The sequence below is a fragment of the Oxyura jamaicensis genome, chromosome 27, assembly GCF_011077185.1.
Source record: "Oxyura jamaicensis isolate SHBP4307 breed ruddy duck chromosome 27, BPBGC_Ojam_1.0, whole genome shotgun sequence".
NCBI lineage: Eukaryota > Metazoa > Chordata > Aves > Anseriformes > Anatidae > Oxyura > Oxyura jamaicensis.
In genome coordinates, this window is record NC_048919.1 from 3,142,894 (window position 1) to 3,159,520 (window position 16,627).

The window sequence follows — 16,627 nt, forward strand, 5'->3', positions numbered from 1 at the left end:
GGGTGGCGGAAGTGCGCGGCGCGCAGGCGCAGTGCCCGTGGCGGCGGGCGGGAGGCGGCGGCGGCGGCGGCGGCGGCGGCGGGGAGGCGGGAGGGGAGCGGAGCGGCGGGCGCCATGCCGCGGGAGATCATCACGCTGCAGCTGGGCCAGTGCGGCAACCAGAGTGAGCGGCGGGGCGGGGGGCGGCGGCCGGGCCGGGCCGAGCCGGGCCGAGCCGGGGCGGGGCGGAGCGGGAGAGCGGGCCCCGGGCGGGGCCGGGCAGCTGTGAGGGAGGGGGCGGGGCCCGAGGAGGGGGGGGGGGGGGGGGGGGGGGGGGGGCGGGGCTGGGGGGGGGGGCGGGGCCTGAAGGGGTCTCCCCCCCAGACCCCATACCCCCCCCGTGACCCCAACCCCCCCGGGACCCCATCACCCCCCCCCGCAACCCCATCCCCCCCATGACCCTAACCCACCCGCGACCCCATCCCCCCCCGTGACCCCATCACCCCCCCCGTGACCCCATCACCCCCTCCCGGTGCCCGCAGTCGGGTTCGAGTTCTGGAAGCAGCTCTGCGCCGAGCACGGCATCAGCCCCGAGGGCATCGTGGAGGAGTTCGCCACCGAGGGCACCGACCGCAAGGACGTCTTCTTCTACCAGGTACCTGCTGCGCCCCTGGGTGCTGGGTGCTGCCCCACCGGGTGCTGGGCGCTGCACCATGCCCCAAGGAACGCCCCCAGAGCTGTCCCGGCTGCTCCAGCTCCGTCCTCAGCAGCCCCCCGTTGGGGTCGGCCGCGCTGCCTCGGCCCCCGTGCTTTGCCCCAGCGGCAGCGTGAGCCCCGCTGCTGCCGCCAGCACGCTGCCGGCCCTGCTCCGGGTGCTGGAATGGCCGTGGTGGGGAGGCAGAGCGTCAGGCCGGGGCTGCCACATCTCACACCGCAGCACCTAACTGCTGGGAGGGCCGGCCTGCTAGGGGAGAGCCAGCCCTCTGCGCTCAGGGGACGCTGTGAGGCACGTCAAGAGGCTCCGTGCTGTACAGCCGTAGCGAGTTTCTCTTCCTCCTCTCCTCCGTCCGACACCGGCTGTGCTGTGCTCTCCTGCGGCCAGGGGGTGGCACGCTCGGTCGCGGTTCCCCTGCAGTAAGAAGCCGCACTGAGCCGCGGCTGCGTCCTCATCTCGCCGCTCCTCGTTAAAGGCAGATGACGAGCACTACATCCCGCGAGCTGTGCTGCTGGACCTGGAGCCCCGAGTCATCCACTCCATCCTGAACTCCCCTTACGCCAACCTCTACAACCCAGAAAACATCTACCTGTCCGAGCACGGAGGCGGAGCTGGGAACAACTGGGCCAGTGGCTTCTCGCAGGTAACCCGGCTCTGGTGCCCCCGTGTGCGAGCACCCCTTGGTTCTTTCGGCACGAGGCTTTACCCCGGCCTTGCCCACGTCAGGCCAGCAGGCTCTGCAGAGCACCACGTCGCTCAGCAGGGACGTAGGACTGACGATCTGGGGCACCCTGGGCGCGGGATCGCATCGCCAGTCAGACTCGGCGGGGAAGAAACAAATCCCATTCCGGTCTCTTTTGCAGGGAGAAAAAATCCATGAAGATATCTTCGACATAATAGACAGAGAGGCTGATGGGAGCGACAGTTTGGAAGTAAGGAAACTGAGGACTTTGGCTGGGGTTGCCCTGCCTGGGGTTTTAAGAGCCAGGCTGGTGTTTTATGAGGTCAGGCTCAGTCCTTCGGTGCACGCAGCCTGGCTCGGGTCGCTGAGGTGCTGAGCAGACAGCGAGCAGGGAGGGGAGCTGGGGAAGCGAGGTCTTTTCTCTCATTACTACGTTTACCAGGCTTCCCCAGAAATCATTTGACCGTGTTCTCGGTGGGGCGTTTTTCTCCCCCAAATGCCGCTTCCCACAGGACGTAGCCTGCAGGAGGAGCTGCCGGCTTGATCATGCTTTTTCCTTTCCCTGTTCCACCCCCGTCCCGTGGCTCTCCCCCGCATCAGCTGAAGCAGCACGCCTGCTGCCCCTCCTTCGGGCTCCTCCTCCGCCGAAGGTCCTTGGGGGTGGGAAGGGCTGCGCCGAAACGAGGCACCCGCTGCTCCTCCGGGCTGCCGGCAGGAAGGGGTTTAAACAGCAACGGAGCTGCTGAGTGCCCTGAAATCCACAGAATGAACGTGGACGACGGCAGCTCCGTTCTCTCGGGCTGGATCGAAGGGGGACCGGGGATACCAAGAGCTCGGAGAGAGCTTTCAGGCTGCTCCGCCGCCTGCCTCTGGCAGGACCTCGGCTGCCGTCGCGTAAACCCGTTTTCTGCGTGGGGACAGACACGGCTGGCTGGTGTTTGTGTCAGGCTGTCACATGGCAACAGAGAGAGGGAAAACGCGGCGTGCAAAATAAGCTGGCAGCTCTGAGAGCAGGTTGTGGGACCTGCAGCAAGGGGGGGGGGGAGCTGCCCTGAGGTTAGGTCGAGGGAGTTGGGCTTCAGAGACCCTGGAAGGCTTGCCCAGGGAAAGGGCTGAGAAGGTCTGCGTCCGTTTTTTGGGACCACCTGGGTCCTGAAGGTGACGTCTGAGCTGTTCTGAAGCCTGGTTCGGGCTGGGAGGAACCCAGGAGGCTCCTGAGCAGCGGTTGTACTTTGTGGTGCGTGCAGAGAAGCGGATTCCTCCCCCCGCTGGCAGAAGCGGCGCGACGAGCGTGTGGCCTGGAGGAGCCAGGGCTAACCTCTGCCTGCCTTCAGCTCCCTCCCTGCTCTCTGCAGCCCTGGCCACGGAGGGGGGACCTCGCCTCGCTGGCAGCGGTGTCGCAGCGTGCCTCTGCCCTGCTCCGGGGGCTGACCCGGCCCTCGTTCTGCTTCCTTCCAGGGCTTTGTGCTTTGCCACTCCATCGCTGGCGGGACGGGCTCGGGGCTGGGCTCCTACCTCCTCGAGAGGCTGAATGACAGGTGAGCGCTCGGCCCCATCCCCTTCCCGCACCGCAGCAGAGCCTGGCCCAGGCCCGGGCACCCTGCCAGAGCCGAGAGCCGGAGAGAGCTGACTCAGAGCCCGGGCCACCGCCCCCACCCAAACACTGCCTTGTGCAATCCCTGGCAAAACGCCCGGGGAAGGGACGGCTCCTGATACGCCTGGGGACTACACAGAGGCTCTGGAGCTGGGCTCGCGCTGTCCCGACGCTGCCTCCCCTCAGCCCTTCTTAGCAGGCAGCTGCCTTCTGCCACCCTGACTGCGCCGGGGAAGGGTTGGAGGCTCTGGCTGCGGGCTTTGAGCTGCCGTCCCCGCCTGTCGGAGCTTGCAGCCTCTTGAAAAGCCTTGCAGGCAGCTGCTTAATCAGCCTGCGGATGGCTCAGCCTTGCCCGTAGCTCCGTCTGGCAGCCTGCTGCCGTGCTGCTGGGGTAGGCAATGCTGGGACAAATTCCCTCCTTGGGAGCCGACTCTGGCATGCGGAGCTGGTGACTCACTGCTGTCCTGAGCCCCGGAGACTGCGAAGAGAGCTTGTGGGAGGAGAGAGTGCTGCCTCGGCCCTGTTAACCCTTGAGAGGGCTGGGCTTTCTCACCAGGTATCCCAAGAAGCTGGTGGAGACCTACTCGGTTTTCCCAAACCAGGACGAGATGAGCGACGTGGTGGTGCAGCCGTACAACTCCCTGCTGACGCTGAAGAGGCTGACTCAGAACGCTGACTGCGTGGTAAGGGTCCCCAGCAGCTCCGACCGGGCAGACGTGGTGGTTTGGGGGACGAGGACTCTGCTCTAACCCCTGCCGAGCTCTCCTGCCCCCGGGATCCAGCAGATTTTTCCCATGGCAGCGAGGGGCTGGCCGTGCTTCCCCTGCAGCCCGCCACTTGAGCTCCCTTCCAGCATTGCTTTCAGCACCCCCGGGCCCCGACCGTGCGGCACCTCCAGCCCGCGCCCCCCTCAGCTCCTAACCACGACGCCCGCTCGTCCCTCCTGGCTTATCCCCGCCCGTAGCGGGGCAGGGGAGGCTCTGCCGGAGCTGCTGAAGTTGCCGTGAGGTGCTGGCCCAGAGGCTCTTCGGGAGAGCGCTGGGGAGCGCGGCCAAGGCGGAGGGAAGAGCTCCCATTGACAGTGTCAGTTACGCTCCCCGAATGAGTCAGCTCGTGGTTTCGAGTGTCTGCCACCTGCCGCGGGAGGGCTCGGCCGGGCTGCGGCGCTCGGGGCCCGCGCTGGGCTAGGCTGCGGGATCCGGTGCCCTCAGACACGTGGCCGGGGCTGCCTCTTCCTCTGGGTGCCTCCTTTAGGCTTCATGGAGCTGGGTTCTTTATTTTTTTGTCCTCCTGCAGGTGGTTCTGGACAACACAGCCTTGAATCGGATCGCCACAGACCGGCTGCACATCCAGAATCCCTCGTTCTCTCAGATCAACCAGCTGGTGAGAAGGGCTCTTCCCTCCGGAGGAGCTGCCACGGGGCTTTCCCGGTGGTTTTAATTTGCCTGGAGCCTGCTCCCCGGGCTCAGCGTGACGGCGGGCAGCCTGGAGCCGTGACTGAGAGCCCTCTGCCCTTCCTCGGGGTGGATTCCTCGGGCACCCCAGCCTCCCTCGGCCCCCCCCTGCGCGAAGCGAGCTTCGAACACGCTCCGTGGCCACGCGCTGACCCGCTCCTCTCCCCCCCCCCTCCAGGTTTCCACCATCATGTCTGCCAGCACCACCACGCTCAGGTATCCCGGGTACATGAACAACGACCTCATCGGGCTCATCGCCTCGCTCATCCCCACCCCGCGGCTGCACTTCCTCATGACGGGCTACACGCCGCTCACTACGGACCAGTCGGTAAGGCAGCCCGCCCGGGGGGGGGGGGGTGGTGGTGGGGGGCTCCTCCCCTTCCCCGAGGGCAGCAGGAGCTGCCACGCTCGCCTGGTGCCATCCCTCAGCCCCGGAGCTGTGAGTTGTAAATGCTCGGACCTAATCCAGCCGCCCTCGCGTGACAGCCCGAGCCGTGACGCCAACGGGCCGCGAGCAGGCAGCCGTGCACGTGCCGGGCTGCCTCCTACACGCCTCAGGTCGGCGGTGGCGGCTCTGGGAGAGCCGACGACGTTTGATTTGGCAAAAGCCATCCTTAGAAAGGATCGGAGCGAGCCCGGTGAAGCAGCCCTGCCAGGCCCGTCGCCGCAGTGAGCCACCAGCTCGGCCCACGCGGGGCAGAAGGCTGTCGGTCGGTGTCACGCCGAGGCTGAGCGTGGTCTGCAGGCGTCAGCCCCTTCCCCGAAGGGATGGTCGCCCTTCAGCTGTACCAAATGCTGCCGCTCGTGTTCAGCTTGTCCCCCAGCCCGTGCCCCCCTACCCCCGGCCGCAAGGGGAGGCCGGGGCTGTTTTGTTTTGAGACGCTCACCTGCGTTGGCCGCGTCTCAGTTCTGCTCGGGGCTAACAGCTGCTGTTCTCCTCTTCGTTGCGTGCGTTTCCTCAGGATGTTACTCAGAGAAGCAAATCTGAAAAGCTGCTGGCTCTGAAAAGGGTATCGAGTGTGTGCTCTGTCCTCCCAGGGAGGAGTGCGGGGAGGGGTTCAGCCAGCAGCTCGGAGGGGGCCTGGGCTGCCGCACCGCCAAGCCGTCCTCGCCGCGGGCTCCTTTGGGTGCTGGCACCCACGGCGCAGGCTGCAGCTGCGCAGGCGAAGGCTGACAGCACCCGGGGACTGCCGCAGCCCCCCCCCGGGCTCACCATGGAGCGACGGGGTGGGCTGCAGTGGGGAACGACCCCATCCTCTCCTCCAGCCCCGCTCCTCGTCTTGGCGGCGGGGCAGGACGGGCGGTTGATGGCAACTACACGAAACGTGGCCCTGGCGCTCTGAGCTCGGCTGAGCCTCACCCCTCAGCCCCTGCTGTGCTGCTGGAGGAGCTCAGCTCCCTCGTTGGAGCCTTGGCTGCTGCTCCAGCTCTCAGCCTGGCCGTGCCTGCGGTGTGACTTTGGGATTTGCCCATCCTGCACGCAGCTTTGCATGTGGCTCCATCCCCCGGGGCGCGGGCGTCTCCCTCCGGCTGCCCTCTGCCCCTGCGTGGGTGCGCAGGGCAGGGGGAGGGCAAGGGAGCAGCGCACCCGCTGCCCCTGACCCCGACTGCCGCTTGCAGGTGGCCAGCGTGAGGAAAACCACGGTTCTGGATGTGATGAGAAGATTGCTGCAGCCTAAAAACGTGATGGTGTCCACGGGGCGAGACAGGCAGACCAACCACTGCTACATCGCCATCCTCAACATCATCCAGGGGGAGGTGGATCCCACGCAGGTGAGCTCCCGCGGGGTTAAGGCAGCGCGGCCGTTTCAGGTGCTCGTGGGAACGGCGTGAGAAGGGCACGGAGGCCGCCTTCCTGCGGGGGGATCCCTCAGATCCCTGAGAACTGGCTCCAGGTTGCTCCTGCACGGGCCCTGACTTCCCAGGGGGGCCATTTGTCCCTGCTGTTTGCTGAAATCCTCCTCTCTGAGGTCATACGTCCTGCAGGGAGCTGCTCCTGGGGCTGCTTTGCCCACCGCTCTTCTCCCCCTTGCTGCTCTCATCCCACCAGGTTCACAAGAGCCTGCAGCGGATCCGGGAGAGAAAGCTGGCCAACTTCATCCCCTGGGGTCCTGCCAGCATCCAGGTGGCTTTGTCACGCAAGTCCCCCTACCTGCCGTCCGCACACCGCGTCAGCGGCCTGATGATGGCAAACCACACCAACATCTCCTCGGTGAGTGCCTTCCCTCTACGCCGCGGGCAGCACCGGGACCCCGGAGCTGAGGTTCTCACCTTCCAGGCACAAACATTCCTTCCCTTGGCCTTTCCCGAAGCCCCAGCAGGGGCTGCAGATGAGGGGTGGGGGCCAGTTTCCGCCTGCAGCACGGCGGGGTTCAGCTCCAGTCTGGGGTCCCATCCTTCCTTGCTGTAGGCAGGGTCCCCCTCCCTGGTGCTGCTCGCCCAGGAGCTCGACTCCTTTCTTCCTGGGCTAAAGCAGCCTCAGAAGCATGAGCTGAGGGCGAGCCTTGGCCAGGCGGGCAGGAGCTGGTGCTGCTCGCCGTCCTCCCCCCCCCGAGCAGCAGTGGGAGGAAGCCAAGGGCCCCATCCCGCTGGCTCCGCGCGCGGGCTCCCCGGGGACTTGCGGCCCTCCTGAGCGCCGCGCTGCCGCTCCCCAGCTGTTTGAGCGGACGTGCCGGCAGTACGACAAGCTGCGCAAGCGGGAGGCCTTCCTGGAGCAGTTCCGCAAGGAGGACATCTTCAAGGACAACTTCGACGAGCTGGACAACTCCCGGGAGATCGTGCAGCAGCTGATCGACGAGTACCACGCGGCCACGCGCCCCGACTACATCTCCTGGGGCACGCAGGAGCAGTGAGCGCCCTGTGGGTGGGGGGGACGGGAGGGTCCCACGGCCGCCCCCGCGCACGCCGGCAGGGCTCGGCTCTGCTGCGCCCACCTTTAGCACCCCTCCGAGCTGCCCGGCCGCAGCCGGCGTCGCCGCAGCGGCTGCACACGCACGCGTTCCTCGGCAGGAGCGGCTCCGCACGGAGCTGCGCCGCCTCTGAAGACCCTTGGCAGGGGACAGCCTCCGCTCCACCGCGTGCCCTGGCCCGGACTGGGGCAGCTGCTGGTAGGGAAACCTCTTCCCCTGGGAGCACGCGCTCGCACGGAGGAGGGCGAGAGCAAAAGCGGGGGCCTGGAGCAGGCTGGGCCCAAAGAGTTGGGTCCTGGAGCCGAGGGCTCTGTGCGGCTGAGCCAGTCCTTGCCCTGGGCACGGGCCTCGTTCCTCCTTCGCCAGATCAGGCCTGGGGCCCAGGCTGTATCTATATTTTTGTAGGTTATTTTGCTTTAATAAAGGCTGTTCCTGCACTGACCCTGGCTGCAGCGAGCAGCTTCGACGAAGCTCGCAGACAAAGCCACCAGAAGCCAGCGCTCGCCTCGCCAACCCCAAGGGGCTCCTGCCGCTCACCTGCACGGCGCGGGGCCGGCCAGGCAGGGCCGGGGAGCCGGGGTGGCAGCTGCAGCAGAGCCAGAAATACTGGAAGGACCTGCCGGCACGGCTGACCGTGCGCCGGCACCGCCCTGCCTTCGCCGCCTGTCCCGCACACGGCTGCCCGCGTTAATGTTTCACAGGGGCGAGGCCACGTGCAGGAATTGGGGGGGGGGGGGGGCACACAAAAAAAGGGCTCCCCACCGCTCCGGCCCCGAGGGGATGGCACCCTCGGGGTGCCATCGGACAAGGGCATCGGCGTGTGGCCGGCTCCGGTCCTGCCCCACGGCAGCGGCCACGAGGCAGGCCGTGACCACCTCGGGTGCGGGGCGGCGCTGGCACCAGCCCAAACCCCGGCAGCCCAAGGTGAGAATGAGCCTTTTCCTCCGACCGCGTGGCACGGAGCAGCAGGCTAAAAATACTCGCCGGCCATCGCAGGGCCGATGCTCCCACGCCCTCTTTGGCACGGGCCCCGCCGAGGCGCCCGCTGCGGGGACGGTTCCCCCCCCCCCCCCCCCAGCCGGGGCAGCCAGTGCCAGCGGGTGCCGGGGGGAGCTGGAAGCGGAGCCGCAGCGCTGGCTGCGCTTGTTGACGAAATGCCAAAGGGCAGAGCGAGGAGCCCGGCTCCCGGCGCTGGCCGCAGGGACGGCGGCTCCCTGCCCCCAAGGACACGCTGTGCCGATCCCTCCCCGCGGACGGGGGCCGCCCGGGATGGGGCCCCCGCTGTCCCCCGGGGATCGGATCCTGTCCGCGCCTGCTGCGGGTCCCAGGCTGGGGGACAGGGAGGGCTCGGCTTTGTGCATTTATTTAAAAAACAAAAACGACAATAACAACAACAACAAAAAACGAACAAACAAACAAAAAAAAACAACCCGAAGACTGAACCGACAAACTTTACAGAGGCAATGCCAAGGGGCTGAGCCCCAGCCGTACCTACCCGGCCCACCCCGCCGCCCCCCGGGCCGGCCGCCCCTGCACCGCGAGCCCCACCGCGGGGCCACCCGGCCGGAGCGCGCTGGTCCCCGAGGCGGCTCGGCCAAAAGCCGCCCGCAGCTTTCCAGGAAGGGTGGGTTCAGCGGACGGACAGACGGACGGACGGCGGCAGCGCTGCTGCCCAGCGCCCTCCTTGCCCAGGTAAAGCCACCGGGACGGAAGGAGCCAGGGCAGAGCCACCGAGGGCAGCACGAGTGCCGGAGGCGAAGGCACCAGGGGGACAGGGGAAAGGGACGGGCCTGGGGGGGGCAGCGTGGGGGGGACCAGCCGGGGGAAGCAGGAGCGCAACCAGCACCGGGCGCCCGCGACACGGCGGTCCCGCTGCCCCCTCCAGGGAAAGTGCTGGGAGACGTGGGCGAGCGGGCGTCTCGAAATAAATTAAGGAAATAACCAGAAAGGCAACGGTGGAGCGGGGAGCGCGCGGCACCGGGGGTCGGCGCGGACCCCACCGCTCGCCCTCCCCGCGTCGTCCATCCGGAGCATCCTTCGTGGCCGCCGGGCTAGCTGCCGAAGGAGCCGGTGGGCGGCGGGCGCTGCCAGGGCCCGGCCACGGGGCAGAGCCCCGGGGGCAGAGCGGCGGGGTCCGGATCGAGGGGGTCAGGGGTCGGCTCCTGGGGCCGGGGTGGCCGGCGGGCACCCGTGGAGGCGAGGTACGTGTTGAGGAGCTGGGCGATCTCGTCCACCTGCGGGGCGGAGGGGAGACGGTTGGGGGAGCCCGGAGAAGCTGCGCCCTACGGTCCCCGAGGGGGACAACGGATGGAGGGACAGACGGAGGGATGTCCCTTACCTGGGAGGTCTCAAAGAGCAGGTCGCGGTCTTCCACGGAGAGGCGGAACGTGCCGCTGTCGGAGGCCCCGAAGGAGGAGATGCGGCCGTAGCAGAAGCTGTCCAAGGGCTCGGGCTCCCCCGGCTTGTACAGCGACACAGCCTTGGCCCCGATGCCCAGCCACAGCCGCTGAGGTCCGGCTTCTACCGGGCTCTGTGGGGAGAGGGGTGTCAGGGCCACCCCCTCCCGCCCGGTCCCCGTCCCCCACGCCGCCGCGCCGGGGCCTCACCGCGCGCAGGTCCACGTCGAAGAGCGTGGAGCCGAAGCCGGGCCATTCCCGCACCAGCGCCACGTAGGCGGCCATGGCTTCGGGCCGGCCCATGCCCTGCAGCAGCTTCCACTTCTCCACGATGGCAGCCATGGTGCTGGCCCCCTCCTCCCGCAGGCGGCCCCGCAGGCGCTGATCCCGCTCGGCGCGCTGCTTGGCCAGCGAGTGCCCCCAGAGCCCCCCGGCCAACAGCCCCGCGCGCAGCCGGGCCCCGCGGCACTTGGGCGGGGGGGTCGGGGCGGGGGGCCGGCAGGCGGGCGTGCAGGACGTGGGGCGGGAAGAGCTCCTCCAGGCGCGGGAAGGGGGCGTGGGTGGAGAAGTCGCTGTTGAGGCTCTGCAGGCGCAGCGCCGCCAGCGTCTGCAGCGTCTCCTCCGACGTGGGCACGTAGCCCCGCAGCACCATCTCATGAGCCTGCGGGAGGGCAGGGGGAGGTGAGTGTTTGGGCATGGCACAGCACGGCCACCCGTGGCACCGGGGCACGGCACGGCCACCCATGGCACCGGGGCACGGCACGGCCACCCGTGGCACAGCTCTCACCTGCTCAAACAGGAGGGCAAACTCCAGGCTGTCCCGCGGGACGTTGTCCGTGTCCAGGAAGCCGTAGTGCTTGAAGCAGAGCCGGCATGGCGCGTCCTGCTCCCGCTCCTCCCCGGCCAGGCTGCACCAAGAGAGCAGCGCCGTCAGCGCCGGGCAACGCAGGCGGGTGCAGCCCCCGCAGCATCCCCTCGTCCCCGGGACCCGCGTGCCCCCTCCTTTTTCCCTCCCCGTAGGCAGCTGAGCAGGACATTTACTTTTCAAACCTGGTGAGGACGTCGGCCAGCAGCGTGGAGCTGCCCACGGGCTGCTCCCGGAGCCGGGACTGCTCGTAGAGCGCAAAGAGGTTGGGGCTCTGGGACAGCCCCAGGCGCGACACCAGCTCCTGGGCCACCTGGGGCGAGACAAAGGCAACCAACGGTGACTGCGCGTCCCTGGCCGCGGCGCTCAGGGCTGCAAAGGGACACAGACAGGTCACGGCGGGCAAAGGCAGGCATCCCCGCGTCCCCCCCCGTTGCCTCCCCCATCCCTGTCCCCTCTGCCCGATGCTCCCCAGCCCCGCACACGGCACGGATTCGGCCCTCACCTCCTCGGCCGTGGTGTGGGAGCTGATGGCCACGCTGCAGGCGGCGGCGCCGGGGCAGTGCACGGTGCAGACCATCTCCTGCCGCCGCATCAGCACCAGGATCTCCTCCAGGGACGGCACGCACTCCCGGCCCCTCGTCTTCCCCAGCGCCTCCCGGATGAAGCAGGCATACTTGGCCATCTCCGAGGCGGGGAAGCGGCTCTCCGTCCTGCGGGGGACACCACGGTTGGGAGGAGGTCACAACAGTGCCGGGGACCCCGGCGAGCTCCTTGCCCGCAGCCGGCGACTCCGCGGCACTCGCCTGTCCAGGTGGAAGCGCAGGAAGCGCAGGACAGGCGGGGAGGGCAGGAACGTGCAGCTCATGCAGGTGAGCAGCTGCCAGTAGTGCAAGTCGCCCGGCCCGCCCGGCGCCGGCGGCTCCGTGGTCTGCTTCACAAGCTGGCAGTAAATCTCGTCCACCAGCGGCGGCAGGTCCAGGCAGGTCTGCAGGATGCCCTGGATCAGCGGCACCGGGTCCCGCTGCGACTCCAGCTGCTGCAGCGAGTTGAAGAGCTTCACGGCCTCGTCACGCAGCGTGGTGTAGCTGCGGGGTCCGGGGGCTGCAGGATGGGATGGGGACGGGGGGGGGGTTAACAGCCACGATTTGGGCTTTCCCACCAGGCACCGTACCCACAACGTGGTGCGGTTCAGCCCCAGCCCAGCTCCTGCCACTCAGCACCCGGACCTCCCCGCTGCACCGGCGGCGTGGGACGGGCACGGTTTGGCACCCCGGGGTCCCCCCGCCACGCGCCCGCTCACCGCTTTGGTCCAGGCTGCCGTAGGGGAAGGGCAGCAGGGGGGCGTACAGCGGGCTGCTGGTGTAGCGCAGGATGGGGTTGCAGCGGTAGATCTGCTCCAGGACCTCGGGGCTGCCGCAGTGCTCCTGCGAGGGCGAAGCGACGGCAGCGGCTGCAGAGGGGCCGCCCGGCCGAGCTCCCGCAGCCCCCCCCCCAAGCCGCCCCCCGGTGCCACGGACTCACCTCGACGTCGCGCATGAGCAGCTGGGTGGGCGTCTGCACCGGCGCCTTGCTGTCGATGACCTTCTGCACCGCGCACACCCAGCGCACGGCCTCGTTGAGGTGCTCGCTGTACAGGCGGTAGCAATGCTTCCTGCCAAACACCGTCACGCTCCAGTAGCCTGCGGGGGACACACAGCTCACCCGCCGCCCCCTCCCCGGAGGGTGACGCTGGGCGCTAGGGTCCGCGAAGGGGCAGCCCACCCGACGGGCACCCTACCCGTCTCCTTGTAGGTCTGCTTGTCCGGCCACAGCACGGAGCAGAGGCTGGTGAGGACGAGGGAGCCCAGGCGCTTGGCTCCCTTCTCGTTGCTGCTGTAGTAGTCCAGGGAGTCGGGGGTCAGCACGAACCAGTACTTCCGTGGCCGGATCCAGGGGGTCTTGACGCCGCCCCGCACCTCCCGCTGCAGCCAGCCTGGGAAGGAGAAGCCTCAGCCCCTGCCACCAGCACCATCCAGCCCGCTGGATGTCCGTGTCCCCTGCCCTGTGCCACCCTAGGATGGCATCCAGCCCGTCGGGGCACAATCCTGCTAACCCCAGCTGTGAACCCAGGGGGTGGCGGGGGGCAGAAGAACCCCCTGTAGCGCTGCGCCTACCTTTCACGAGAGCGTCGGGGTCCTCCTCCACTGGCCCCGGTCCCTTCTCCACGATGAGACTACGCATCTCCTCCGACACGAGCAGGGACCTGGGGACATCGCAGGGCTGAGCCCGGGAGCCTGCGGGAGCCTGCCAAGCCCCCAGGAGCGGGGGCCAGCGGTGCCGCAGCAGCGGGGAGCCACGTCCCCGGGGGGGGCACCGGACACCCCGCAACCCCGCGGTGGGAACGCGGCACAGCCATCGGGTGCAGATGACCCTGGCTAAAAATAAGCTGTTTGCAGTCGCGGCCCTGCCAAGGAATTCGGAAAATGAACAACCAGGAAGGAATGCTGGCAGCGGTGTCGGCACTGGGAGGACGGGGAGCGAGCAGGCCCCTGTGCCCCCAGCACCCCGTCTCCTTGGGCACGCAACATCCCGGGACACGGTGCCCACGGACGGACACGGCCCCGGAGAGCCTCCCGGGGTAGGGGACCACGCACGGCCCCACCGGCTGCCTCGGCTACGCCCTCCGACACGGCGAGGCCGAGGCAAAGGGATGGGGATAAGCCCGAGGGTGCAGCAGATACGGGGACAGAGCCCGGCAGTCCCAGCACCACCATCCCCTGCTCTTGGCAATGGCCTGACGCTGCGCAGTGCCCGGCCACGCGAGCGGGGCAGGACAGCGCACAGCTCCTGCAGCACCGTGAGGGGGACGCGATGGGATGCCTGGTGGCACGGGGTCACTCACCGCTCCGAGCCGCTGCTGGTGCGAGTGGGCTGGCTCAGGCTCACCTCCAGGGACGCCTGGGGAGGAAGGAGACGTGTCTCAGCCCCACAGCCACCGCCTGGCACCCCAAAACCTTCTCCCCCTGATCATCGGACGGCTCCAGACCCCGAGGGATGGGCTCGCGTCCTGAGGAGCACCTGGGGCTGCAGCTGGGGCACCCCTCGGGGCAGCCGCCGGGCGCGCTGGCCGCGTATCCTCAGCTGACCCCAGCGGGCTGAATACCGTGCAGAATTGCACAAGGTCAGTGCTGAGTAATACGCTTACGGCACAAAGTCCCATTGTAATGGGGCCGCTGACTTCCTGCCCGCGGCGGTGGGACGCTGCGCAGGGAAGTCCCTGGCCCTGCAGTGGGACGGGGGCTGGTTCCTCCTCGCGCGGCACGGCCTGACGTCGGCGGTGCCACACACGTGACGAGCCTGGCACACGTGCCGGGACATGAGGCAGAGCCCAGGCACGGGCAGGCACCGGGCAGGGCAGGGCAACGCAGCAGTGCGGGGAGCAGGGATGCGGCGGCACGGGCAGGATGCGGCCCCAGGAGAGGCGCGGGCTCCCCCACCAGCTGCAGCTCCACGGGGCAGCCGCAGCCAGGTCAGGGCGCTCCGCAAAACGCCGAGAAAAAGAGACGGCTGCTAAAAATAGCAGCAGGGAGAGGGGGAGCAGGAGCCGCTCCAGGTATCGCCGCCCGGGGCAGGAGCAGGCTCCGCTGACCCGTGGCATTAAGGGCACCTGTCACGCAACGCCGGCGCCTCGTGCACGGGGCCAGCTCCTGCCGGGGGTGTCCTACCGCCGGGGCCTCGGCCAGGGAGGGCTCCCCACGCTCCTGCCCGTCTGCAAGGCACGGAGACGGTGCCCAGCTCCTCTCGGCCGTGGCTCGCAGGAGGAGACGGCGGCGGCCAGCTCCTTCTCAGGGTTATAAATAAACAGGAGAGGAGAGAAACCACCACAGCAGGGCCAGGGCAGCTGCTCCCACGCTCCCAGGAAGGGGCGGCTGGCGCCACGGGTTTCCGAGGACCCCGCGGCCGTGGGGCGGGCAAAGGGCTCCCCCGGGAACCAGCGTCACGGCCGCCCACGCCAGCCTGGACCTCCGGAGCCAGTGCAGCCCGTGGGATGCAGGAAAGCCCAAAACGGCTTCTGCTGCTGGCCCGTGGCCTTGGCACCGCCACCGGAGCCCGGTGGGCCCAGCTCCAGAACCTGGCACTGCAGGGGAAGGGGATCCCAGCACAGCCAGGCCCTGCTGCAAGGGGGGAGCCTGGGGGGAGGCTCAGATCTGTCCCCAGCCTGGCTGCAGTGGAAGCAGGCTGCAAACCAGGCTGCGGGGCAGGAGAGGGGCTGCAGCGAGCTTGGCTGTCACCAAGCCCCGCGTCCCCTAGGGGAAGGGATTCAGCCCCGTGGCTCCCCGGCCACCCCCGCGCTATCAGCAGTCCCCAAGGCAGCCTGGCAGGAGGGAAGCGCCGGCTTCCGCCGCGCTGCTCCGCTTCCCCAAGCAGAGGAAGCAGCCGGAGCGGGGAGATCCAAGCCCTGCTCCCCGGCGCAGAGCGTGCCGGGAACAGCCCCGGCAGCGCTGGCTGGGCCGGCAGGTCTGCGCAGAGCAACCCCGAGGAACCCGTCCCGCAGGGACCCCCGAGCCAACCTGACCCTCGGCGGTGGCATGGGGATGATCCCAAGCCAGGATCCGGCCCCGCTGCTCCTTCCTGAGGAGCAGGCGTGGGCAGCTCCGCTCCCCAACCGGGCACCCAGGCTGGCAGCACCCCAGCTTTGGCTGTGCCCCGTAGCCCTGCGGGCGCCCAGGCTCCCACCGGGCTGGCAGGGCACCAGGAACGGCCCCACCAGCAGCTGCCACCACGGCCCACGCAGCACCGAGCAAGGGACCTGGGGGCACCAGCACCGCTTGGGCCAAGCGGCCAGGAGCCACCACGCCAGCCCTGCTTGGGCACAGGGGCTGGGGGCACCGGGGGTCCCGGGAGCCCCCAGTGCCCCTCCATTGAGCAGACACAGCCTAATGGGAACACGGAGCCAGGCCCCAAAGGGCTGGGAAAGCAGCCAGGCTGCCTCTTCCCGAGGCGGGCAGGTGGACCCCTGGGCCAGAGGACCCCGTCCCCTCTGCCAGGTTGCAGATACAGCCCCATGGACCTGTGCCCCCCACCATGCCCAAGCCCCAGGCCCTGCTCACAGGGGGGGCAGCACCCCCGGCCAGCTCCTCCCCCAGTGCCCCAGCTCAGCCGGGGACAGCACACGGGGGTCTCAGGACGAGCCCAGGGGGTCCGCAGTGCTCCGGGCTGTGCCAGCATCGGTCCCAACCCCTGGGCAGCCCCCCGGCCGCACCGCGGGGCAGCGGGAGCCCGGCCCCCTACACACCGCAGAGCCCCTCCCGCAGCAACCTGCGGTGGTACCGGGAGCCTACACGCCCCCCGCGACCGGGACACCCCCCTCCCGGTGCCCGGGAGCCCCGCCGAGCCCCGGTGGCTCCGGTCCCGGTGCCCGGGGAGCGGCCGGTGCGGGGACGCGCCAAGGGCACCCCTGCCCGCGGGCCCCGGCGCGCCCCGACCGCGGTAGGGACGTGCCCGGGCAAGCGGCGGCAGAGACCGGAGCCGGCCGGTCGCTACCGGGAAGGGCCGGATCCGCTCCCGGTGCCCCGACCGCCGAACTGAGCTCCGAAGCCTCCCGGGACCGGGCAGCCCGTGCGCACCGCGGCGCCGTCCCCGCACGGCGCGCACCGAGACGGGCTCCGAGCCCCGTGCGAGCCACGCTCGGGGCCCGGAGGCAGCGGCCGGTACACCGGGAGCGGGGCCGGTGCAACGCAGCCATGCACGGTACCGGACAGCCGCGGGCCGAGCCGGGCCGAGCCGAGCCGAGCCAAACCGAGCCGTGCGCCCCGGACGGGACGAGAGGCGCACCGCGGCACCCACCGCGCCGTGCCCAGCCGCGGTCCCGGTGCCGGTAGCACCCACCTGGTCTCCCTGCGCTCGGAGCTCGAAGGACGCCTCCTCCTCGGCCTCGCCGTCCGCCTCCCGGTCCGCGTCGCCGTAGTCCCGCCGCAGCAGCGTGAAGCCCTGCCGGCAGCACAGCAGCCACCAGAGCCCGCCGGGGAACGGCATCGCCCCGCCGGGCCC

The 16,627-nt window shown here is 69.5% G+C and overlaps 2 protein-coding genes across 2 annotated transcripts; one reads left to right on the forward strand and one right to left on the reverse strand.

Annotated features, from left to right (window-relative positions):
- Positions 1-9: 9 nt before the first annotated feature.
- On the forward strand, positions 10-7,777 carry TUBG1 (tubulin gamma 1). The gene is made up of 11 exons (XM_035347728.1): positions 10-163; positions 522-634; positions 1,170-1,337; positions 1,558-1,626; positions 2,835-2,914; positions 3,527-3,653; positions 4,267-4,353; positions 4,603-4,752; positions 6,045-6,197; positions 6,475-6,636; positions 7,079-7,777. The coding sequence occupies exons 1-11, from the start codon at positions 115-117 to the stop codon at positions 7,274-7,276; spliced, it is 1,356 nt and encodes a 451-aa protein (XP_035203619.1). The 5' UTR covers positions 10-114; the 3' UTR covers positions 7,277-7,777.
- A 642-nt stretch (positions 7,778-8,419) lies between these two features.
- Positions 8,420-16,621, reverse strand: PLEKHH3 (pleckstrin homology, MyTH4 and FERM domain containing H3). The gene is given in 14 exon segments (XM_035347651.1): positions 8,420-9,567; positions 9,672-9,863; positions 9,940-10,209; positions 10,211-10,390; positions 10,517-10,637; positions 10,771-10,907; positions 11,100-11,307; positions 11,401-11,698; positions 11,898-12,021; positions 12,119-12,276; positions 12,375-12,569; positions 12,751-12,839; positions 13,479-13,534; positions 16,466-16,621. Coding segments are annotated over 14 exon segments (2,358 nt in total). The 5' UTR covers positions 16,613-16,621; the 3' UTR covers positions 8,420-9,384.
- Positions 16,622-16,627: the final 6 nt, after the last annotated feature.

What these genes read in the sequence shown, in the direction of transcription:
- TUBG1 (XM_035347728.1), top strand. Translation starts at nt 115, where the DNA reads ATGCCGCGGGAGATCATCACGCTGCAGCTGGGCCAGTGCGGCAACCAG. An exon ending in CTCGAGAGGCTGAATGACAG is followed by an intron (nt 2,915 to 3,526) that starts GTGAGCGCTCGG and finishes CTTTCTCACCAG; the next exon opens with GTATCCCAAGAAGCTGGTGG. An exon ending in TCTCTCAGATCAACCAGCTG is followed by an intron (nt 4,354 to 4,602) that starts GTGAGAAGGGCT and finishes CCCCCCCTCCAG; the next exon opens with GTTTCCACCATCATGTCTGC.